This window comes from Acomys russatus, chromosome 12 (assembly GCF_903995435.1).
Source record: "Acomys russatus chromosome 12, mAcoRus1.1, whole genome shotgun sequence".
NCBI classification, from domain to species: Eukaryota; Metazoa; Chordata; class Mammalia; order Rodentia; family Muridae; genus Acomys; species Acomys russatus.
In genome coordinates, this window is record NC_067148.1 from 55,098,290 (window position 1) to 55,123,771 (window position 25,482).

Consider the following 25,482-nt stretch of genomic DNA (forward strand, 5'->3'; position numbering starts at 1 on the left):
TAAACCCTTTCCTATGATGCTTTTCATCAATGTATGTGATCACAGCAGCTGAAAAAAAAAAAAAAAAAAAAAAAAAAAAAGAACACATTTCATGTATACATCCTTCACAATAAATTCTTAACATCCTTACATTGAGAGAGATTTGTTCTCTGTGGGGCTGTCCTGGTTTGCTTTCTATTGCTGTGATAACGCCATGACCAAAACCAACTCATGGAAGAAAGGATTATTTGGCTCACATGTCCCATTCACAGTCTACCGCTGAGGGAAATCGTATAAGGCACTCAGGCTGGGCAGGAACCTAGAGGCAGGACCTGAAGCAGAGGCCATGGAGGAATGATGCTTACTGGTTTGCTTCCTAAGGCTTGCTCAGCCTGCTTTATTACACAACCCAGGATCACTTGCCTAGTGGTTGCACTACCTACAGTGGGCCCGGTCTGCCCACATTAATCATTAATTAAGAAATGACCCCCCACCCCCCAAGACTTGCCTACAGGCCAAGCTGATGGAAACATTTTCTCAATTGAGGTTACCTCTTCCAAGAAGGCCTTAGCTTGTGTCAAATTGACAAACAAACAAACAAACAAACAAAAAACTAACCAGCACAGAGGCCCCAGGCATAGGGAGGGTACCTGGACCAACCTCGGGGTCTGGATGCTCTGTCCTGTCTTTGGGATCTTGAGCACAAGGAAGGACCAGTGTTCATTGCCTTTGCACAGGTGCCCTGCCATACTAGCTCCCTACCCTTTGCACAGGCGTCCTGCCATACTAGCTCCCTACCCTTTGCACAAGCGTCCTGCCATATGAGCCCCATACCCTTTGCACATGCGTCCTGCCATATGAGCCCCCTACCCTTTGCACAAGTGTCCTGCCATACGAGCCCCTACCCTTTGCACAGGTGTCCTGCCATATGAGCTCCCTACCCTTTGCACAGGCGTCCTGCCATACTAGCTCCCTACCCTCCCTACCCTCTGGATTTGCTGTGTTCTTTCCTGACTGACTGCAGGCTTCACTTGCCACATTAGCACTTGGAGCTCCTGGTATTCTTCCAATAAATTCCCTCTTTGACTTCAATTAGCCAGAACTGATCTTGCTGCAAATGGCCTAAAGGCCCTGACAGGCCTCCCTCTAAAACGAGAGGGAAAAGTGGCCCAGTGACATTCCCTTGTCAAGTTCTTGGCTGTTTTTTTCTGGCTTTGGGTGGCTGACTTTGCATACCTTACAACGTGTTCCTTGCTCATGGCCCTTCCTCATGCAAACCTTGGGGACTCTCGCTAGCGAGCCATTGAGACTGCATTCAGCTCTCCATGACAAGGGCCTCAGCTCTCTCTCGGTCAACACTGAGAACATCTGCAGTGTCCCTGATGCATGTCGTGGTGGTCTGTGCCCCCAACTCCTATCCCCCCTCCCCATTTGGATATGTGCTGTCCTGCACTCAGAGCAAGTACCACACGCTCCGGGGAGCCTTAGCTTCAGGTCCAGATGAGAAACCCCCTGTAGGAATCCCACGTCACGTTGTGAGGCCACTGTCACAGGTTAATCATGTTACCTGGTTCCCTGTTCCAGTGCGCAAGGACACAATTGACCTTTGCAGCCTCAGCCTTTGCTGACTGTCCACATCGACTGAATATAGCCTCTGCTTGACCACTGGGGAAATCTCTCATTTTTGTCTGCGATTTTCTTTTGCCATTTCTTTCTTTTCTTGTATTTCTATTTGTTGTCTCAAATGACTTCTTTTCACATTCCCAATTCTGATTCTGCTAAATCTAATCACTCAACACCCTTCCCAGTCACACAGGAGTTTAATCCCCAAAGTCTTATGCTAACAGAATTACAAGGACAGCAACTTAATATCACTAAGGATCTTCGAGGTGGAATCTCTGAGGAGTAACTAGTGTGAATTATGTCTTCAGGGCAGATATTGTGTGTGTTAACTCCAGCGGCTTTAGAATGAGTGAGGACGACTCTTCCTGTTCCCCACCGTGGGGTGTGGTGAAGCCAAGGGGGCCCCTGCAAGAGTCTGAACGATGATGTGTAGACTACTAGACTCCAGACCTGTGGAATTTAACCAGCCTCTTTGCTTTGTAAAGTGCGTTTCCCCAGGCATTTCTTTACAGTAATGAGAAACAGACTAATACACCACCTATCACCAAACACACCCACCCACGTATGTGCACATGTACACCTGTGTGCTAATTAACATAATCATTGTCTTGACATTTCCTAGACTGCGTCTTGACTTTTCATTTTGATAGTCACGTCTAGTTTAGAGCTGAGCATAGAGAGGGCACAGCAGGGGGTGGGAAGCAAACAAAACAAAACAAAACAAAAAAATGGAACCTCAGATGTAGCAGTGCCTTCAGTTCATCTCTTTCCTGAGACCTCCAGGAAGCTCAATCTGTTTTTTTAATCAACATCTCAAACTCTAATATCACAGCAGAGGTGTCCATCCTGCCCCATTAAATCTTCAGCCCTTTTGTGGAGAACGGGGTGAGATAGGAAGGGTCTGGTAGGAACTTGGCTAACAGCCTTCATGTTAACTGCCCAAGTCACAAAGCCAGAGACCCAGGCTTATAGTCAAGGTCTCTCTTTCTTTAACCGTACCCTTGCCAGTAACATCCAAACTGTGATCCACCATCAACACACCATCACCTGCCTAACTCACCTCGTGCTGAGACTGCTCGCTCGTGGAGGTCTGTGCTCTTCTCTGGCCTTTTTTATTCAGTGGTTACCACAGTTACTATTTTCCCTGTCTTCTCTCCCTTTTCCCCTTCTTCCTGGCTAAGTTATCCTGGCTGAGCAGCTGGGACTAGAGCTGTGCTCTACTGTGTCAAACCAGAATGTTTCAACAACGCTAATCAGAACACCTGACTCGCCTCAGCCACTGCATGTTCACCCCTCTCCATCACAGACCCTTTCAAGGAGCTCTGAACTAGAGTCTGGTATCAGAGTCCCCACCCTCCCTAAAACAGCTGTTCTGGCCATTGGCTCTCTCTCCTTGCCACCAACTCTCCTTTTCTCTTTTTATTCCACTAAAATGATTTGTGTCCTAGTCCTGCCATTTGAAATCATTTCTCCCAGGAGGGCCCAGACTCCCACTGCCTTTTCCTAGTTCTGGATAGCATAGGCAGAAATCGGTCTCACTAGCACCATCACATTCTGACTTGAGTCTGTCACAACTAAATGTTTATTATACTTTGGTTTCTAATATCATATCTGGTGTACTATGGGGGTGAGGGATTATAAATATATTTCTATTTGTGCTATGGATTCAGTAAGTATGTCAGCAAATGGCCAGGTAACTACACTAAGAAGGATTAGGAGGCCCGCCCTTAGGTTAATTTGTGAACTAGACAAATTAAGCCTCTTGGCTGATATTCTGCAGTGTTTTTAGATTTTCATAAGAGAACTGAGATATTTAGGTAGAGAAGACCTCAAAGCTCAGGGGTGTGGCCACAGACTTAGTTTTCACAGAGGCAACCAAGTCCATCCCTTGCTGTTCACAGATTGACTCAGGAGCCTTGGGTGACTTCTTTCCTGGCAATTGTTTAGTGAGAGATGACTCAGAGCATGACAGTGCTTAGATAGGAGCTGTCACAGGACACTGCAGATGGCTTCTTTCATCCCTAGGTTTGTGTTAAAGCTATGATAGTTTGGGGCAAGAAGAACAAATATTTGTAGCAGCAGAAACAAATAAGTTATAGTGAGGAGAAAGGAAGCGCTCTACTGTCCCTGAACATCGAGATGCTGTGTCTGCTGCTGTGTTCTGGGAAACGATGCTCTGGCCAGTTCTTTCCATGGGTCTCAATGGAAGGACCAGGGTGGTTTGCACAGGACAGACTGAGAAGGGCAGCTTGTGGGCGTGGAAAAAGAACAGTGGATAGTCAGTCATATATTGATTCTCATGCTAATCTGGCAAAACAGGTATGTTTGTGTGTGAGTCCCTATCTTTTATAGATAAGCGGTTTGGCGTTCTCAGATGTTGTGACGGGCATGGGAAGAGACTCTCTAGCTCACTATAAACTAGGAATGACAGAGCTAAAAGTCTCACCAAATGACGAAATAATGAGGGACAAGAAAGGGGATGGCAGTGGGGGAGATACAACAGCCACTGAAGTACTATGAAACGTTTCTTGTTCATAGTCACAGTATGAGGTTAAGGCAGGAGAAGTGTGCTTCAGGCCAGCATGGGCTACATAGGCAGACTCTAATCGCCCCTGTATTATTTGTTTCCTGGAAAAGGTACCATAATAAATTATGAATAAAAGGAGGGTCATATTTAAGCAGGCAGAAAAAAAAAGATCTCATCATAGTCCAAGAAAAAGCCACTAGTTGTTGAAATCTGAATTAATAAAAATTAAATAAAAATTCAATTTCTTAATTACTTTAATGACATTCTAAGTCCTCAGTTTCCCATGTCACTGGGGATTCTAGGTGGGATAGCACAATCAGAAGATTCCAATCCTGTGACAGCCAAAGGTTTTTCTTGTGTGAGGCATATTTGGCAAGCAGTAAATATTTGGGTAATGTATGTGGGTGTTTATTTACTATAGCAAAATACAACTGACTTACAAAGCATGGGTTTATTTTGGCTCACAGTTTGGAGGTTTTGGGCTTGATTGTTTTAGAACTGTGTGAAGGCAGGCCATCACAGAATGAGTGCGTGGTAGAGGAAGCCGACTCCCAAGGTATGGAAGCAGAAGAAAAAGAAGGGGCCGAATGGATCCTTCAAGGACGTGTCTTTAAGAACTAGAAGATTTCTCAATAGGTCCCTGCCTCGTTAGGGTTCCTCCAACTGTGCCACCCTGGGGAGTAAGCTTTCAACACATGGGCCTTTGGAGGAACATTCTAGATCTGAAACACAGCATTAGGCATGACTAGTGGGGATAAAATTGGATTTGTGAGTTGGAGGCCACAGTGAAGAGGGCATGGACAAGAAAGCAAGCACATCTGTGTTTCATCCTACGGGGTTCTGAGCCGATGCAGCAAGTTAAGAGCCATTTTTATAAGAACTAATACAGCCGTGAAAATTAGACCTGTGAGTGGAACATGGCACAAGTTGGCCTGTAAGTGCGCTGCTGCCATTGCTGCCGGGAAAGACCATGTTTTGGAGCTACGGTGGAGGTGCAGTGCACTCATAGTGGTATTTACATGGCTTGGCATTGAATTGGAGTAAGTTCGAAGCAAAGCTTGTTCTCAGTATTAAATGATACAAAAGGGTGCTGTAGTGAGTAATCTGAATGATGCATTTAGACTCTGAGGTGTTTTATTTGGGGGACATGGTAAACAAGCTGTGAGAGAGTCAGACATCAAGCGTGGCTGGGAGGTAAGGCTTGAATTTGATTCAGTCATGCGATAGGTGTAAAGGTTACAATGGATACAAATAGAGATGGGAGACTTGTTGAAAGAACGTAAGTTGATCAAAGGTGAAGAGTGTAATCAATCAGGGCCACAAAATGTTTTTTAAAAACTGGTTGTTCTCTATAAACTGTGGCAAAGGTCTCTTCTTCTTTCTTCCTCTTTGTTTTTTTTGTTTTTTTTTTTTTCGGAGACAGGGTTTCTCTGTGTATCCTTGGCTGTCTTGGACTCATATGTAGACCAGCTTGGCCGCAAACTCACAGCAATCTGCCTGCCTCTGCCTGCTGAGTGCTGGGATTACAGGCCCTCTTCTTGAAGACAACACTTACATGTCTCATTGAACACCCAGAAGTTTATCTGGTGTCTAACTAGAGCCTTCCTCCTTACTGACTAGCATTCACTGACCAGTACTTACTGGTACATACTCTGAATACTACCAGAGAAGAAAAGTAACCATCAACCCAGCTATGAATGCTTCGACCTCCCACAGTGACCTGGGTGCACGACATGGTGCTGTAAGAGTGACTCAGATATTGTGGAATCTGATTGGGTTTAAGGCCTACTCCATGAGATGGAACCCATGTCTGCCACTCCTTGGGTAGCCAAGACCCTGATATTGGACATGCCATCGGCCTAAAGGAAAACCAAATACTACTGTTCAGGAACACAGCAATAAAATAACCCCTAAAGACATTCTGCTGGAGTCATAGATTAGTGTCTTGTGCAGCCACAGTCTGAGAAACTTCCTCTTGCGGTAAATGGAAACAGACACAGAGCTCCACAACTGGACAGTGTGTAGAGTGAGAGACTTTGTAGCACTCAGTCCTAAATGGGATGTCTCCATCAAACTCCCCCCTCGCTGAGGGCTCAGGGGACTATGAGAAGAGGGGTGGGCAGATTGTAAGAGTCCCAAGAAAACGACTTCCAGGTACAGCAGGGACAACGTACCGTGTGGACTCAGATACTGCGGCTACACACACAGGACCCGCACAGGTTCAAGTCAGAAGCTGCGAGGGAGAAACAGACCCACGTTCCCACCCCTAGTCAAAAATAAACCTGCAGTTGGTACCCACCTGCAGAGGAAAACTCAGTTTTCTCAAGTGGAATCTCACTGGACACATTAAACACATTAAAGGGCAGGCCCCGTGCCCAGCATTAGGAGGCCCATATACAACGAACTCAGTGGTAGTTCTGTAAACTTTTTGTCTCATATTGCTTTGTTTCTATTTTTTTTTTTTTTTTGTCGTATTGGTCTTTTGCTTGTGTATTATGGTTCCCAATTTTGTGTTGTTGTGTGTGTATGTGTGTATGTGTGTATGTGTTTCTTGTGTTTTTTCCTTTAGTTTGTTTGTGTGTTTTCTCTTCCTGCTTGGTTTCTAGAGAGACAGGAACAGAAAGAGCTGAGTGGGTGGGAGGGGCTAAGGGTCCAGCAAGGGCTGGAGGAGGAGAAGCGTTGTCAGGATATATTGTATGAAAAAGATTTTTTTCAATAAAAAATAATGTGTTTCATTTACAAAAAAAAAAAAAAATCTATGAAAAGGAATAGTTAGAGTTTAAGCCAGGGAAGGCAGGGGAGTATATAAAAACGATCCATCTCCTCTCTCACAGATCAGACCGATCGACGTGGAACAGCTCAGGTTTCTGCAGTAAAAGGGTCTTGTCGGTTTGTACTAGCCAGGGTTGCCAGGGTTGTCCTTGTGAGTAAGCAAGCTACGGCTGCGCTCTAGGAAGTACAACCTTTTTTCTCTAGACTCTCCAATTGATCCTGGCTTTGGAGGCTACTGGTGAAAGCCAGATGTTCTTTTCCCCTATGTAACAGGGGCACTTGGAATTTTAATACACACTCTTTATAGGTGCATTAGGAAGTTAATTCTGACAGCCCGTGTTTATATTAAACATCGTTACTTCCTCATTCTTTCAGGAAAGAATTTTTTGAGTCAGCCTCTTTGGGCAGATGAAATTCCTCATCCTGCTCTATAGGTAGTTTCTTCCCCTCTTCAATTACAACAGAGGTTAACATCTGTGTTCCCTTCTTTCCTTGGTTCTCAAAAACATTTTGTCATCTGTTACCACAACTATTCAGTGACTCAACAATAATTTCCCTAAATGACTGTGAGACCGCGTTTGGATTTTTAATAAACAGTCACATTCTAATGAGGTCTTCATAAAACTGACTAAATATGTTTAGAAATCATTAGCTTAAATTACCGGTGCAAAAATCTCCTTTGGGAGCCCTGCAGATTTGGTTATGAGACTTCTGGCAGATGGATTAGCTCAACACCATGGCAGCATTTTTTTTTTTTTTTTTTAATCTCTGCACACACAGTGTAAATGGGGATGCCTGGGAAACAAGAGACAGGATAAAACACGAGCTGTCCCTCAGGTGGGTTCATTAAGCGGGGAAGGCAGTCACAGTGTATTCCAGGGCCATTTAACTGCCAGGTGTGCAGCTGTTGGCAGGTGCCAGGGACACTGTGGGCTGAAAGGGAATGCACAACAGTGACACAGGAGTCTCAGATAATGACAAGTCCTGGCAGATGTACCGGGACCCCACTGGAGGAGAACGGAGCATCTCTGTCTTCTGCACCAGGTGCTGTGACAGGGAAGGCCTCCCAGTGGCTCCGGCTCAGGCAATTAAAGCCCCTGATGCTGAGTGCTCGAGGGCAAGAAAGAGTGGAAGCAGGACCCCAGATCTGACTTAACAAATCGGCAGCAAGTCTGTGTAAACAGACATGCATCCGTGCGGCTCATGGGTAATTCATGAAGGACGTCCCATGCGCAGCGCTCATGGTAAGTAGGTAGCCGGTGCCCTTAAAAATCATGTCATTTTGATTTCTTGGATGGTTTGTCATTGTTGTTCCTATGCATGGAAAACAGGGAGTCGCCTCTAAACAACTGTGCAGCATTAACAATAGGAAACAGCCTGGAGCAAGGTCAGGGCCTCTCCCCAGATAGGTTATGACCGCTTGTCAAAACTTCCAAGTCCATGGTGGACATTCAAGAATAGATGCCATTAATGTCACTACTAATCACAGAAAGCCCAATGAAGGGACTGGAGGCCTCTTCTGGACTCACCCACACCCTCTCCACCAACACGGCGAGAGTTTAGGATTTGCGATGCAAAACTTAACCATTTCCCATCAGAATGGCTAAGATCAAAAATTCAAGCGACACCACATGCTGGCGAGGATGTGGGGAGAGAGGAACACTCCTTCATTGCTGGTGGGAATGCAAACTAGTACAGCCACTTTGGAAATCTATCTGGTGCTATCTCAGAAAAATGGGAATAGGGCTTCCTCAAGACCCAGCTATTCCACTCCTTGGAATATACCCAGAAGATGCTCCAGCACACAAGAAGAAAATTTGCTCAACCATGTTCATAGCAGCCTTATTCATAATAGCCAGAACATGGAAACAGCCTAAGTGTCCCTCAGTAGAAGAATGGATAAAGAAACTGTGGTACATATACACTATGGAATACTACTCAGCTATTAAAAACAAGGAATTCCCGAAATTTGTGGACAAATGGATTGAGCTAGAAATGATCATAATGAGTGAGTTAACCCAGAAGCAGAAAGAATCAAATGGTATATACTCACTTATATCTGCATACTAACCCAAGGGGCATGTCCCACGAAAGCCTTCACTTACCAGGAAACTGGGACAGAGGGGAGGACATCCTATTGGGACTCTAGATGAGAGAAGCATGGGAGAATAGCAAAGTAGAAGGATCCAGAGGGTCCTAGAAACCTACAAGTAGAACATTATGATAGGCAGATTTGGGCCCAGGGGTCCCGCTCAAACTAAGGCACCAGCCAAGGACAATACAGGCGGTAAACTTTAAGCCCCTACCCAGATCTAGCCAACGGTCAGAACATTCTCCACAGTTGAGTGGAGAGTGGGATATGACTTTCTCACGTACTCTGGTGCCTCACATTTGACCATGTCCCCTGGAGGGGGAGACCTGGTGGCACTCAGAGGAAGGACAGCAGGTTGCCAAGAAGAGACTTGATACCCTATGAGCATATACAGGGGGAAGTTATCCTCCTCAGGAACAGTCATAGGAGAGGGGAATAATGGGAAAATGGGGGGGGGGGGCGGAGGGAAGAATGGGAGGATACAAGGGATGGGATAAACATTGAGATGTAACAAGAATAAATTAATAAAAAATAAAAAAATTTAAAAAAGAATTGTACACACACACACACACACACACACACACACACACACACACACGTGTGTGTGCATGTGTTGGATTTGGATTTCAGACCTAGGACAAGAGGCTGAGATGTCTACTTAACATAGCAAAGTGGACCTCCCAGCATCCCCCCTCTCTCTCTCTCTGTATGCACACTCACTTTCTCTGCCCATCCCTGCTTTTCTGTCTCCCTGTCTATAAGGCAACTTCCCTGACCTTCTGGGAGATCAGTGAACCTGCCTGAGAGCTACCCCTCCCCCAATAAACCTGCGTTTATACTTTAAAAAAAAAAAAAACTCAACCATTTTATTTCTGGTAAGCCTATGGATATAGATTTAAAAACAGGCCAGAAACATAATGCCCACACCTCCTTCAGCTACTTCTCATTGCCTGCAGTTTCCAAAGCCATTGTCATAAAACCGAACAGTGACCACCTCACACGTACAGGGCGAGTCCAGGGGCCTGACGGGAAGAAGGAATAGTGATGGCCACAGCAAGGCATTTTCAGTTGTCAATTTTGCAGAGCCACACTACTTGAAATGATGCCCAACTTCCTGCAATATGTACCAGAAGTCTTTTACACATTAAAACTAATTCTTTAAAAATGTTTATGGGTGTCTTGACTGTGTGTATGTCTGTGCCTGGTGCTGGAGGGATACCAGAAGAGGGTGTCAGGTCCCCTGGGACTGCAGCTGTCTTATGAGTAGTTTTCCAACTCTGGTCCCTTGCAAGAGCAGCCAGTGCTCTCAACTGCTGGTCCACCTCCCCAGCCCCTGTGGCTGCCTTTACTGCAGTGACGAACAGTACAGTCTTCTTCCCAGCAAAGACCACACTATCTCTATGCTTCCCGAAAGCAAAGGAATTTATCGTGTGTAAAGACCTTCCCTTCTTAAGGCTATTGAGTTTGGATAGAGCACACTTGAGAATTTCAACTAAGAAAAAATACACATGCAGAATTATTCCTAAAAATCTAATAGAACTTGCTGTTGTACTTATCAGTTTTTTTTTCCAAAATTACTTATTCCAGGAAACCCTTGACAGTCAGTTCTCATGTAAATATTTAAAATCTGAGGCAGCTAATTCCTTGTGGGGAGTGTAGCTATTGTAAAAGCCCGTGGAACCTGGCCCACCTCTGAAGGCCTTGCTATGGGCTGTGGGCATTCTGCAAGTGTTGCTAGAGTCAGTCCAAAAGCTTGAGCGTGCTGTTCCTTAGGAAGAACACAAGAAAATTCTTTGCTCAGCCATAGAGGACACTCAGCTGCTCATTGGCACTGCCGAGGAAGCCACCCACTGTGGTCAGTTACTGAGGATGGAGGGGACAAAGCTGCATCATCTCTTAAAAGGAGAATGGATTCTGCTGCTGTTTGCCACCCCTGTAATACCCAAGAAAATCAGGGTCAGTATATGTATCACTGTTGGTCCGAGGGGTGGAACTAGAACATTGGAACTAATACCTAACATTTACTGTGTGTCCTCATAATGTCTCTCTCTGATGTGGAGAAATGTATGTAGTCTATACCAGAGCTCCCCAAAGCAGGTGGTCATGGGTTGGGTAGTTTCCAACCTCAGATTCAAATGCTGAAACCTGACCACCCATTCCCCACAATGGCTGTATCTAGAAACGAAGGTCAAGGATAAATGAGGTTAAAAAGAGCAGTGCCCTGATCCAGTAAGATCAGTGCCCCTGTAAGAAAAGGCCCAGAGCACTCACTCTATCCACCATGCTACCTGAAGTCCCAGTGAGCAGGCAGCCACACGCAAGCCAGGAGAAGCTCTCCCAGTTTCTGGATCTTAGTAGCCTTGAGGTGGACTCAGCAGCCTCTAGAACTCCAGGAAAGGACATAGCTGTGGGTTATGCCTCCCAGCCCAAGGGATTCTGTTATGGCTGCCTGACCTGCTGGCGGCACACACACCATTGCATCCCACTTACTCATGGTAAGAGAGTCCCCGCTAGGGTGCCCAGGTGCCCAGCACCTGCTGGACCAGGCGCCAAGTCAGCTCACTTGTGCTCCCACTAGCTCCCAGAGGAGACAAAATTGAAAGAAAGAGATGGGGTTTTCTACTTTCAGTATAGAAAATACGGGTTTGAGAGATGTTGTGCTTTACATAACGGACCCATACACACTCCCCTCAACTTATTACTTTGGATATTGCTACACAGAAACTTAATATGCTTAAATTTTCAAAAGTTCCTCCAATCTTTTCCTTAAAGTATTGGGATTTTGTTGTCTTTGAAACACTTAAAGAAAATAGAGTCTTAAATATTTTCCTGCGTTGTTTAACATGTTTTAAAGCTATATTTGTGATATGTAGGTCTTCAGCTTTTACTTATTTGGGGTATTCCATGAGGAAGACAGTCATCCTTTTATTTTTGGTCCACATGGGCAAGGAAGTGTCGCAGCTGGCTTGATTGAAAAGCTCACTAATTATGTATCTTTCTACTTAGGCCTGCAGTCAACATCTGGGCTCTCTGTTTTGACGTATTGGTCCACTTATCTCTCCCTATCAATTTGTGACACCTATAATTTTCTCTTCTCCTATTATGGTCTTTGTCTGGGATGGATTTCAAAGTTGTCCTATTTTCATAAAGTAAGATAAAAAGCAATATTTCCTTAGAATCATTTCATAAAACATAAAGGGTATTTGTGCTTTGTAATTTATAAAATTCAATATTACAAAATTTGAATATTGAGTACTAATAAGCCCTTCCAGTCCAGTACATTTTCACGGCTGACTTTTGGAGATGTTTCAGTTTTTAAATAATTGTTTTGTCAGAATTTCATTTTCTTTTGGAACTGATCTTAGAGAACACATTTTTCTACAAAATTACCAAATTTACGATTATTCAGTTTATTCTCCTATCATAAAGCCACTTCTTTTATCTAATAATGGTGATCCTTGGTTCTCTTCCTTTTATTTCTAATCAGTTGCCAAACATTTGTCTATTTCATATAACTAGGTTTATATTTGTTGATTTTTATTACAATAATTTAATAAATTTATTATCTACTTTTCTTAGTTTTCTTTGGTTTTTCACTCTTGTCCATGTTCTTAAAGGAGGTATCTCACCTTTCTGCTTAATTAAGAACATCTAGCAACTTCTTATTTTACTTGCATCCTGTGAGTTTAAACACTCCTCCCTCAATATCAACGGGGATTGCTTCTACGATGCCGCAGGGATTCCTCATGTAAACTGCTAATGTGTTTACACGGAACCAAGGCAATGTCTTCCCACAGACACTAGTTCCATCATCTCTAGCTGGCTTGTGATATCCAACACCGTACAAACCCTACGCCAACAGTTGTTTCACTATATTAAGAAACAATAACGAGAAAGGTTGTATGTGGTGAATAGAGATGCTTGTTTTGGGGGGGTGGATGGCATGAACCTTCTGTTGACTGACCCCATGGCCATGGAACCGCAGACATGCAGGGGCGGCTCTCTGGAATACCCTGGTCTACTTTACATTAGGTGTTATCTTGACCCGTGAGTTTAGCAGAGCTTCATTTTTCATGGGATCTTAAGTGAAGATGAAGCAATCCCCCTGTAATTTTCCCAGGGCAGGTGCACGTTTTTTTTTCTTTTCCCCCCTTCCCCACTTCCTCCTTGAGTTTGCCATTTATCTGACCATCTACCATTATAGGGTTGGCTTTTAAATGAACATCGAGGGCCCCAAGATGATATCTCTTAGCCTCCATGACCATCAAGCTATCGCTCACCAAGATGAACACAGGGGCCTCCTGCCTGCTTTTGGGCACACTGCAATGTCCAATCTTTTTAGTCTCCAGTCCTTGGTGTACTTCAGGTCTGTGGTAGTTTTATTTTCTTGAATATGAAATTGCATGTTTTAAACAAGTGTATTGGCATACTTATATGATGAATATGAACCTTTAAATATAAGGATAATTTATCTAGAATTTCGAGATGTCTGTAGAAGGTCAGTTATCCAGTCTGCCATCTTTTCTAGAATTTTGCATATATCCCACTTGCTGAGATCTTCTTCTGAGACAACTGTCATGTCTGCTACCTTCCTGTTTATACCTCTCGATACCTTCTGAGAATCTTAAGAACCGCTCCTCCTGTAAGGTTCTTGCTTCAACAATTCAATTCTAGGACAAGTACCAGGCTGCCTTGCTGCAGATAAGCATCAACCTCCCTAACAAGGGATGCAGTTTTCAAGTGATGCCTGTTGCTACTGCAACAGCGAAAGCCACACACTGAAGAGGTATAAAGCAGTGTGGCAAGCCGCAGAAGCTGGTAGTTGTTATTTTGGGGAATACACATAATACTTGGAGAGCACAGCTCCTCCCTCCATCACTGAACCCGGCAAGGGACCCAAGTGCATTTGTAGAGGATGGTCCAGCTTACCCTTCCCACTTCCACAAGGTTGGTCACCATGATGATGCTCGCGGTGTTCTCGTGCCACACCATCCTCCAGAAGTCATAGATGGTCTCCTGCATGGGTCCTGCGGCAACACAACAGAGGCGTCGTTCGTTTCTCATCGGATCAACTCTAGGGCTTCAAAGCAATCTCCTCCCCCCCCCCCCCCCCCTCACAGCCTCCACTCATTGTTGGGTGCCTCTCTACAGTAGTCACGTAGCACAGGACTCCCAAAACCTCACCTACAGCAGTAGCCAATGCTTCATTCACGCGTGAATTGTTCTCACATCTCCCAATATTATCTGCATTTGAGTTCTCTTTACTCCTCTTAAGCTACTACCGTGAAAGAAAGCGATTTCTCCATCATTTAGTTATTTATCTCCATAATACTCAAGAGTGAAATTTTTAAAAAATGGCTAACATTACTCTTGCCGCTAACAATTGGCAGCTATCCCGGGGAAGAGGCGCAGAGCATGAACTGAGCGTCTGTAGGAAAGATAGCCTTTCTTGTTTCTAATATTTTCTCTTCTTTGGTGCCATCAGTCAAATTAATCCATTTACTCTTTCCACATGACTTTCTAAAGTGAGAGAAGTTAGGAGTTTGAAGCAGCCGTAGCGCTTCCCCCTGAACACGGAGCTCCTGGCAGAATGCAGCCAAGCACCTGCTCCGTCAGCCCTTGAGGTCTGTGCACTCAGAATGCTTTCCTGTAGCTTGGCAAAAGATCAGGGCTGGGCTATGTGGTGGGATATGTGTGACAAAATGCCAGTGCTGATATCACGGGTGCAGAAAGCTGAAATTCAAATGCACTTTTAATCCAAACCTTTATTTCTTTTTTACAGGCATATAATATATGTTTATGATCCCTACCCTTCTGAGTTCTCCTTGGTCCCCAAGGGGCTCCTCTCCCATCTTCATGACCTAATTATCTTCTTCATTTATTTTTTAAAAAACTCATTGTGTCACGTAGTGCCGCCTGTCCACATGTGAGACTGGCACCATCCACTAGAGCCTAAAAACATACACAAACTCTACCTCAAACTTATGCATACTCGAGGCTAGAAAACTGACAGTACACAGAAGACAAGAAAAAATTCAAGGAGATGAGAGAAATAAAAGCTCAAAGGCTTTTTTGTGTGTGGAAATGTGTGGAAAGGCACATTTTCTATGGAGAATCACACAGGTGCTTGGCCACCTTCCAGCAGAGTATTGAATTTGTAGGTGTTGGAATTTGAGAGGTGTGTGTGTGTGTGTGTCACATGAGACAGAGATACAGAGACAGACAGAGACAGAGACACAGGGAGAGATTTGTGACATACTAGTTGGGTACTGTGAGCTTCAGTGTTGCTTTCTTTAGATGACTACACTAAGGCCTTTCAAGGCAATTTTGAGGTCCTTCGGAATTAAAATATTGTATAAACAACAAAGCAACAGAGGGAAAGCAAGATGCCTTTGCTATTGTCAATGTCCAGCAGCATGCCAACAGGCTCCCTCAGTCACCTGTTATTGTCAATGTCCACCTCCACACACGTGTCTAGATGCAGCAACAGCAGCACACCAACGGCCCTCAGTCATGCTGCTCCTCTGGGCCAACTGGCCACTGTCCATGATACAGATTTCTTGTTCCATCTGTCCAGCTTCATCCCCTTGTCCCCTGTCACACGTGCTATCACCTCACCCTCATACTTCCTGCAAAGGCAGCTGCCGTAGGTGCCCCACGTCTCTGTGACTAACCCCTTCAGGGATGGGGACACACAGGCTACCTCCTGGGAAGCTACGCAAGCCCTCTCCGCCATTCTCCTGCCACAGAGGCTGGAGGTTTCGACGACTTTAACAGCAGGCTACCGAAGGGACAGAGACCATCAGCTTCCATCAATCACCACGCCCCTCGCTCTCTTTGTGTACTTAACAGCTTATTACTTATTCAGTAGGGGAATTCTGCATTGAGTCTATGTCTGTGCAAACAATTTTCCCAGTGTGAAGAAAGGCCTGGAATGGGAAGGTGGCCTCCTAAGGCGCACAGGCCTGGGCCACATACTGAAACGTGGGGAAATAGTTCTGATGACCATGACCACAGTGGATGAGTCAAGGGTTCCGGCATCCTCCGCTCTCCTATTTATGTCCCCAGGAGGCTTCCCAGGCATATTTGTGATCATGTCCCTTTCTTGTTCAGCTCTTCTCAGCAACGGACACTCGGTTTATTTAATTGAAGTCGCCTATGGAGGGAACCTGATATCTGGGTTTGGTGCGCTCTCTTACAGAACGCCTGTCATGCAGCAGCACCGTCCCCCCCCCCCCCCGGCCCCGCCCCGGACAAGTGAGTGGATGCGTGAGGCTGCGTGTGCACCAGGAACACTAGTGGTCAGTCCTGATTTTGATTCCCCTTCTCAACGTACACTTCTGCGAGCCTCGGTAGAAGCCTGAGGACCCACTGTCTTTACCTCTTCTAGTTCTGGAAAGGAGGTCACCATTTAGGGGGCTCATTCCAGACCCAGTGTGGTTATCAGTCAGTTCCCAGGTGCCGCCCTGGGGCATTGACATTGAACTGTCGTGTAGGCCTCCTGACTTGCAAGCAAATCTTGGTTCCAGGTTTTCCCAACTTAGCTCAGCCCATTACCTGAGCGGGCAAAGTCAATTCCGACTTGCCAGTCATTTTCCACTGAGCAGGGCTGAGTCTACTGATGGGTCTAACCCTGTGGACAGGCTCTATGAACCAAGAAAGATGTCAAAAAAAAACAGGAGCCAGTAAAAGGGCACTTGGGGTTTGAATGTTGATATGCCTAACTGTCATGGTCTTTAAAATAAGCTGATGAAACATATTTTCTTACCCCTTTTCACATAGAAGAAGGGAGCTTTTAGTGTAAGACTTGCAATCTTGTTTTTCCCCCTTTTCCCCCTTTCAACCTGCCAACCTGATTCAAATTATTAACCAACATCTGGACAAGTGATTTCCCAGAGCTACGTGCCAACAACAACTACAACAACAACAACACAACAACACAACAACACAACAACAACAACACAACAACAATAACCAACCAACCAAACATAAAACAAAAGCAAACAAACCCCAGTAACCAATAGCAACTACATGTGACTTTAGCAGCCCCTGGTGGGCAGGCACTGAGTGACCTCTGGCCATCATGAGCCAACACGGTGAGGTGACAACTGTGTGCTGGGTATGCAAGGTTCCCGCGGCTCTGAGACGCGAGGCAGTTCCTGCTGCTCTACCCTATAGCTCAGTGGCCATGGGGAATTTCTCCAAGGGCACCGGAAGTGGCTTATCTCTGATCCACAGGGAAAGAAAGGGCTCTCCCAAGCCTCTCTCAGAGGCTGAACAGGTGGGACTGGCAGCTTTGCATGGGACTTGCATTGCTGTGGCAGACAGAATATTTACAGATGTTCACACAACGGGACAGAAGGTGCGGCTCAGCAGCCATCCTCCCGTGGGGACTATGCCATTTGAAAGGTAAGGGCTAGACATTTCAACAGCAGCAGACCAGTAATGCATTCCATCTCCTTCACAGTGGTTGACACACCGAGAAGGGAAAAATGCGCAGAGGGGCCGCTGGCCACCACGCAGCCTTACAAAGAGTGAGGACACAGGAAGAAAGATGAAATGCAATCAAAAGCCCAAGTGAGACACACCCGAGGATGGGCTCTGTTGTGTCAGATGAGTTCTCTAGTTCACGGGAGGTGAGGATATTACACATTGTCTTTTCAAACCCTGGTAGGCAACCTAAGCCACGTTCTTTCCACATCTGAATTTCTATGCAGCGTGTTTTTCTGTTAACTGAAGTCAAGGTCCTCTGAACACTCACAGTGGCTTATTTGAGCTTTTAAAAAGCAAGGTATAATCACCAATGCTGCTCCAGCCAACACAGAATAAAACTTAACATCTTCCGAGGGAGTCTTACTTTTCAGGCACTGTTTGAAGTACTTTAAGTGTACTATCTCGTTACATTTAAATCTTCCCATCCTATGAAATCAGTCCTGTTGTCCCTGCCCTTGCTGTTGGCTCACAGGCAGCTCTGAGAAGCATGCCGGACCACACAGCTAGTGAGCCATGAAGCTGAGGGACGTTGTCTTCCCTTCCCTCTCTTCTTCCTTCCCAAGACAGGTGAGGGTTAGAACAGCTGGCTTCCAGCTCACCAACCCTCTGGTCCAGCCAGTCAAGTGCTAGAATTGAGAGGCTGGAGGGTAGCATGGAGGGTCCAGGGCCTCGCAGAGAAGACATAGCAAGCTTCAAGTAGGCAGGTGTGTACCCAACAGTCAGTCACAAGAGGAAGACAGTGGAAAAACCTGTGTTGCCCACACAGAAAAGCCCTTTGAAAAGCGGTTTTACATCAGGTCAGTTTTCTTCTTTACCATGTTTGTTGGCATCCTACTGATATGGGATAACATCACCTTCATAAGCATCAGCAGGCTCAGGGTGGGGAGGGGTGGGGGTGGGGGTGAGGGATGGGTGGAGGGGGTAGGGGATAGGGGAGGTTCTTTGCCGGCCCTTAGCTCTTCAGAGCCGCCCAGAGTTTTCCCAGAGTAAAGACTTCCTGTCTCTCCCCCTTCACTGTCACCTCCCTCCTTCTTGTGGAAGCAGCCTCTACACCTAAAATATCATAGTGGCTTATGCACCCGCCCACATTCCTGCCCCTCCCCCTCCCCCACCCGCCCTCTGTATGCCTTCCGGTCTCCCCATCCTGTCCACCATGAAAACTAACAAACCCGATCCTGCTAGTCTCCAGCTTGTTAGTTCCTAATGGACACAGATCACAATTCCAAACCCATTCTCCCCGCCAGACCTTCTGGGGATGACGACCATTCCCTGGCACTTGGAGCCCACCTTTCACACCTGTTTCACCTTATTAGGCCAGAAGTCAATTCTTCCCTGGGCCATTGCTCAGAGCCCTTCACTGACACAACAACCAATGGCCCCTCACGGGGACAGTGTGGTTTCTTTGTAGTTTTCCTCTGTGAACAGTCTATGAAGTGGCCCCCGCAGCATCAGCCCAGCCTCAGCCCGGCTTTGGAAGATCAGATAGAATGTCTGGGGTTCCAGGGAGGCAAGGATGAACAGTACAAGCGCCTCCCCCACTTTCCAGAGGCCAGTCATTGTCTAAGGTAGACAGAATTCCAGGCACATGCCCCCTCACAGCAAGCCCATGTTCCGGAACAATCTCCGACTGTGATAGATGCGCAGAGCCCCGAAGACAGACCTTCCAAAGGCAGCAGGAATGGCTTCTCCAGTATTTTCCCCGGGTGCTTAATGTCAGTGTGCACCCTGCAGGAAGCCACCTCTTTGAGAAGCCTGCATGCATAATTGCACTAAACAAGACCTCTGCTCATCTCAGTGCGGCTGTGGGCATTGCCCAGGAGTAAAAACTGCAGGAGTGAAAAAAGATGCAGCTGGATTATTGACCCTAGGACTGCAGGGTGGCCTGCCTTCTCAGAGACCTTGCTGTGAGGGTCAAACTTAGCGTTTTGGTTCACGGTGGGAGGCCTGAGTTCAGCACTAGTGAGGTGAGGTGGCAGAGGCTGCAAGGGTTAGCTTTTAAATGGAAGCAGAATGTCTTACAATCCACCTCATTTTCTCGCATTAAATCCAGGGGTAGGGTTTCATGTGTTTTCTGTCAGATTTAGAGATTTGGTTTGTTTCAATCTGTGTAAGACAGTTAAGATAGACTTAATACATATCAAAAGTACTCATTTTAGTTACATGCATTCTCATTTTACGTGGGGAGATATATAATATGACCTGCCTACAACTGATAAACTCACATACGTGAGACAAGGTTAGTAACCGGGGAACTGGCTGGGTGTGTAAAAGTGCTCGCCGCCCGGGAGGAGCCTGGCAACCTGAGTTCAGGCCTCAGAACCATGCAAAAGGCTGGATGTTGTGATGCGCATCTGTAACCCCAGCACTCCTAGAAGAGAAAGGGACATGGAGACAGCAGAACGGGCCAGAAGCTTGCTGGAGAGGCAGCTAGCCTGGAGAAGGAAGCAGAGGACGATAGCAAGAGAGACCTGCCTGAACAATCAGAGAACAGACTTCCAAAAAACTTGTCTTCCAGCCTCCGCAGGCCATCTCTCTTTCTCTCTCTCAAACAAATAATTAAAAAATAGAAAGTATTATCTAGAACAATAGACAGGGGTGGAGCTTGAAACACACTGTGAGGCACTAAGACCCTCTGAATGGGTGAACACACCTACGTAGGGACAGTCCAGTATCAGGGCCTTGTATGTGCACAACTATTGAAATGCTGGGCTGGACCGCTGATGGAGTGGATCAGGGGTCACAGAGGTGCTGCAAGGACAGCGGGAAGGGGAGGGACCCTGAGATGACATACCTATGGGTAATCCAGGGTGTGTGGCTGACACTGGCCCATGCTAGGCTTTGGTGGGTCCTCTGGCCTCAGGCTCATTCCACCAGAAACAGAAAACGGATGTGCAGAGAGGCAAGCCTGGCGTTTATGTGTTAATTATAAAGCTCCTGCTGCACACACAAAAGCGGCCCTAGAGTTTTGATCCGTCACTGGTACTCTCGCAATAAACTAAAATAGGTATTATATAGTCGGGTACTCAACCGTCAGAGAATTAGACGTCCCTTCGGTGGCTTCGGAGTAAGTTTTTATTACAAAACTTTATGTGATTTTCCAGCACGATACTGCCATAACACTTAGACGCATAACTTCATATTTAGTAGCTTTTCATTTTTGCAGAAGTCAGATGTGAAAGGTAAAATGTGGACTGGTGTGATGGTGCTGACGTGGAACATGGCTGGCTTCTGCATTAATAACCCTTAACATCACTTATTTGATAGGTGCGTTTGCTCTCCCCTGAGGCTACTTATGGCAAAATATAGAATTTTATGAATAATCTTTGGTTCTGGCTTCGGAAAAGAAAAAGAAGAACTGAGAAGCTAGTTACGTGAGGTATGATTTGCTCATGTTCCAAACGTGAAGGCTTTTGTGAGAAAATGACTGTTTCAAAGAAACAAGAGAAATCCACTATCAAGCGAGAGAGGCAAATGTGCAGTTATCCTATGGTTGGGGAAACTGGGGAGTGTTTCATTTAACCAGAGTCTGGAAATGGCCATGGCTTTATGACAAACTACTGACTTCTAAGCACAGCCTAAAAAACCTCCTTCGTGTCTAGAATTACGGGGCTAGGTCTGTTCACCAGTGCCTGGGATTTTCACTGGTGAGTGGAAGAGAGGGGAACTTGGCACCAAAGCTATAATAAAAGATGCCTTTTTAGTAGTGTCAGGAGTTGTGACTTAGTGCTCTCACTTTATAAATTCCCATGGTTGCCACACAATGGCTGAGCCCTGCTTTCCTGGTGGAAGACAGGAGGTGTTCCTACCACACGGCTTACTTTGACTAGCAGGGGCAAAGCTGTACTTCTACAGGGACTCGCTCTGTTACTCCCGTACCTGAATCTTGGCCCATGTTTCCTTCCTGCTCTACCATCCAACATTTCCCTCAACAGCACACTGGCCACACGCTGAAGTGTCCATTTCACCCACACCCCTCCTTTCAGGCTGAGATGTGAAAGGAAAGGATTCACGCTTTTTCTTACTTGTTTCAAGGATTATTTGTTTCTGGGTGTAACATGAAACTGATTCAATAGTGACAGGCTAAGTTGGCTTTAACTAGGAGTAAGCTATGAGTTTATAAGACACACACACGTACGTACATACATGCATACACGCATACATACATGCATACGTATCCTCAGAAACTTCTGTCTATGACTTCAATTTCAACTCTTCAACTCTTATTTAGGCTAATAACTCATTTTTTGTTCCCTTCATTTTTCAATTAAAATAATTAGGAAACACTTTAAAATACAAATGTCTGAAAAACTGTACAGCACATATCTGTCTTTCTGGCATGTATGTATGGACATACATTTGTGTGTGGGTCTGTGGATGCCTGTGGACGTGACACGTATGTGGAGGTCAGAGGACAACCTCAGGTGTCCTCAGGCGCCTTCTACCTTTTGTCTGAGACAAGGCCTCTCAGCCTCACTGGCCCAGAGGCTACTAAGGTGTCTGCCTCCCCCATCACTGCGGCTGGGACTGCAGGCACATGGCTCCTTGCCTGCCTTCCTATGTGAGTTTTGGGGTCAGAATTCACTTCCGCATGCGTGCAAGGCCAGCACTCAACCCACTGAGCCATCTCTCCAGCTCTCTATTTCTCTTAATAAAGATACACTCAATTGATGGCCTCGGTCTTCCTAAGATACATTAATTCTAGTCTCTACTTCCTCCCTTTAAAAAATTACTATCCTATAACATTAGTTTCAATAAGTTTATCCCTCTGGCTGGGCGGTGGTGGTGCACACCTTTAATTCCAGCACTCGGGAGGCAGAAGCAGGCGGATTGCTGAGTTCGAGGCCAGTCTGGTCCACAAAGTGAGTCCAGGACAGTCAAGGCTACAAAGAGAAACTCTGTATTAGAAAAAAAAGTTTATCCATTGTAACTATCCATCATTATGATTTTTCTTCTTTCTTGCTTTATGCACTTTCAGGCTTTTGTTTTTCTTGCATTTATCTTTTTGTAACATTTCGTTTAATTTTAATTTATGTGCTTTGGTGTGGGGGTGTCTGATCTTGGAGTTACAGACAGTTGTGAGCTGCCATGTGGGTGCTGGGAATTGAACCCAGTTCCTTTGGAAGAATAGGCAGTGTGCTCTTAACCACTGAGCCATTTCTTCAAGGCCCTGCCATCTCTCCAGCCCTGAATTTATTCTTACTTGAATAAAGTTCATTCATTTCCATAATATTATTAACTATATCTTAAGTCCCAGAAAAACAAATAAAACAGCCGAAGAACAATTTAAGAATAAATTGAGTTCCTTTGTCTACCTGGAACCCCAACGTCTTTATACGAGAAAATGAAACAGTAACTTTGAAGTCTAAGCGTCTCATGATTTTGGTGTGTGTGAGGGCGCATAGAGGATGCCCTTAGTTTTATTTGTTTGTGCATACTGAGTGTGTGCTTGTGTGTGAGGGTGTGGGCACGAGTAAAATTTCAAACTTATTTTTCACCTTTTTACCTTGAAAAAAAATTCTGCTTCCAGTTTGTGATGAAGTTAATTGTCTATTTAACTCCAAAGTTCACAGTGATGACAATCACAATCATTGGACTTCGAAGGGAGTGTAGGCTCTGGGTGACACACAGGTGGTTCTCTTTGGGACAACTTTCTGGAAGGAAACACTGACCTGACAGTGCAAGATGTGCCACTTTGATGCTGCCATGTGAGGGTACTGTGCGTACACACTGTGTGGGGGACAAAGCCTCAGTTATCTCTGCCCCTGAGAGACGTGGGTTTGGGACTGGCAGCATCATAAGGGTGGGTAGCGTGGTAGCTAATGTTGATTGTGAGGCCGCTGCCATACTCACTAACTCTACGGTTGACACTGTAAGTAACCACTTTCATTTAAGACTTCTCGGCATGAAGGGTATCTCGGAGCGGTTCCTGACGCAAAGCATGCGGCCGTTCAGAAGGGATGTAGGGCCAACATTCAAAGATCTCATTGTATAAGCAAAGTATGGTTACGAGTGAAATCAGTGATGGAGAGCTGCTCACTTGTCTCAGAGCATTTCTGGGAACCCCATGCACAGAGATCATTGTTTGGATGTGCTCGCTATGGACTACCCTCAGCATTGCTCCAGAGGCATGCCTCCACAGCCGTGGTTGGCAGTGGCAACCCTGTGACTGGGAACGCAGAGGCTCCTGCAGTGCTTGATGCGGACAGTGGCTTGATAAAGGCAGACAAAGCATGTCTGAGGGCAGCAGGTGCAGATTAGGACCCCTGATGAGCAATTGTAGCACAGGAAAGAATCAAAGGTGTGGTGGGCGGTGGGTAGCAGCAACCCGTCCACAAGACAGAGCCACTCATTGCTTCTGCTGGGACATTAGGTCCCTGGTCCCTGGTACAGGTTGCATGCCATTTGCAGGGGTATCTGGGAGGAGGCAAAGGTCAGAATGCTTAAGTCCCACAACCCGAGAGCCTAGCGCTGGCTGGGGCCCGGAGCAGTCATCAGTCTCTAAAGAGAAGTCTCAGAGTCCAGGTACTTGTGCAGGCCGCTCAGAGGGGAGCAATCGAGGAGAGAAAAAGAAGAGCAGACGTTCTCAGAGTGGAGTGGCTGGGCAACCCAGAGGACCTGGCTGCCTGCTGCGACAGAGAACAGTGGAGGGGAAACCTGCATCTGCACATTTCTGGGGCTGCTGCCAGAGGAGCTGAGGCTGTCAGTAGTCTCCGTCCTCTTTAATTAAGCTTTCCTCAGTACACAAGTGGGACCCTCCTTTATTTAACAAAAAAGGAGAATCAACCTAATAAATGAATAAAATAGCCATAAATTGGCTCCCTAGACATAGCTAAGGGCAGGCACTCTGAAGTGCTCTGTGGCAGCGCAGAGCCCAGCGTCAGGAAATTTCTAGCAGGGAATTTTAGACAGAAGCCAAGAGATGGAAGAAACTGAAGGTGGCACTCCCCTCCTTTTTTTTTAAACCCACAAATGGGGCAGACCAACTAAGCAAGTACAGGGCTGTGCAACGTCACCATGCTACTACAATCCGAAGGTAGACTCCACGTGGCCATGCTGAGGTCCCTGCTGACTTTGTGGCCCTGTGCTGAACCCAGTCTTTGGTAGAGGCACCAAGTTCATCATTGAGCTTCGGATGGCCTGGCCTTTTACAGGAATGGCTTAGCTCTGCACGGGCCTATGGTCCTGAGGCCTGAGAAAGCTGGCATAAGGGAGCATACATGACAGTTACATTGTAACTCTTCCCTTTGAAAGGGCTGACCTGGGAAAAAAAAGGCGACCTCAAGGGTCTATGTATTCAATCCCCCGATGAACAAAAGGTCCCCTAGGAGAGCGAGTCTGCTGCACGGCACTGAGTTTTTTTCTCAGCTGAGCACTGCACACATTTTTCTGCATTACAGATGTTAGTTCACGCAGTTGGCAGCTACTTCTACACACGTGATTCAGGTCCACGTGTAGGGACAAAGGTCACTTAAATACATTGCTTTCTCAAGTTCCGACTCTTTCTACTAAAAGTCCCTAAAAATCAATGAGGCTAGGCTGGGAGATTAAATGTTTTTTCCAAGTCTAAAATGCTGTACATTTGTTTTTTAAGTTTAAATGAGGTATACAGCTAAGTTCCTCTTAAAGATTTAAAAAGTCTTTGGTATGATGGTTTCAGATTCAGTGTGTAAGAGAGGTCATGTAATACTCATCTTCATATGCCTGGCTGACTCCATACATTATATAAACACATATACACACACACACACACGTACACACACACACACACACTCACATGCATGCACACACACATTATTTAAAAAACCCATTCATTCATTGATTTCTTTTCTTGGCCATTATGAGTGATGCTCTAATGAACATGGATTGTGCGTTCTAATTAGCTATAGGATAAGATCTTTAATGTCTTTCCCACAAAAAAACATCTGGGATGATGGGCAGACTATTACCTTGGTAGGATTACTCTACAATGGATATGTAGATTGAAACACTACTTTCC

The 25,482-nt window shown here is 45.7% G+C and overlaps 1 protein-coding gene across 1 annotated transcript in view; it reads right to left on the bottom strand.

Moving 5' to 3' along the window:
• The window catches only part of Ptprm (protein tyrosine phosphatase receptor type M), a 680,548-nt gene that overhangs the window by 45,433 nt on the left and 609,633 nt on the right, over positions 1 to 25,482 (bottom strand). The window contains exon 22 of the mRNA XM_051154461.1: positions 13,923 to 14,020. Coding sequence (XP_051010418.1) covers positions 13,923 to 14,020 — 98 coding nt within the window. The remainder of the gene's footprint in view (positions 1 to 13,922; positions 14,021 to 25,482) is intronic.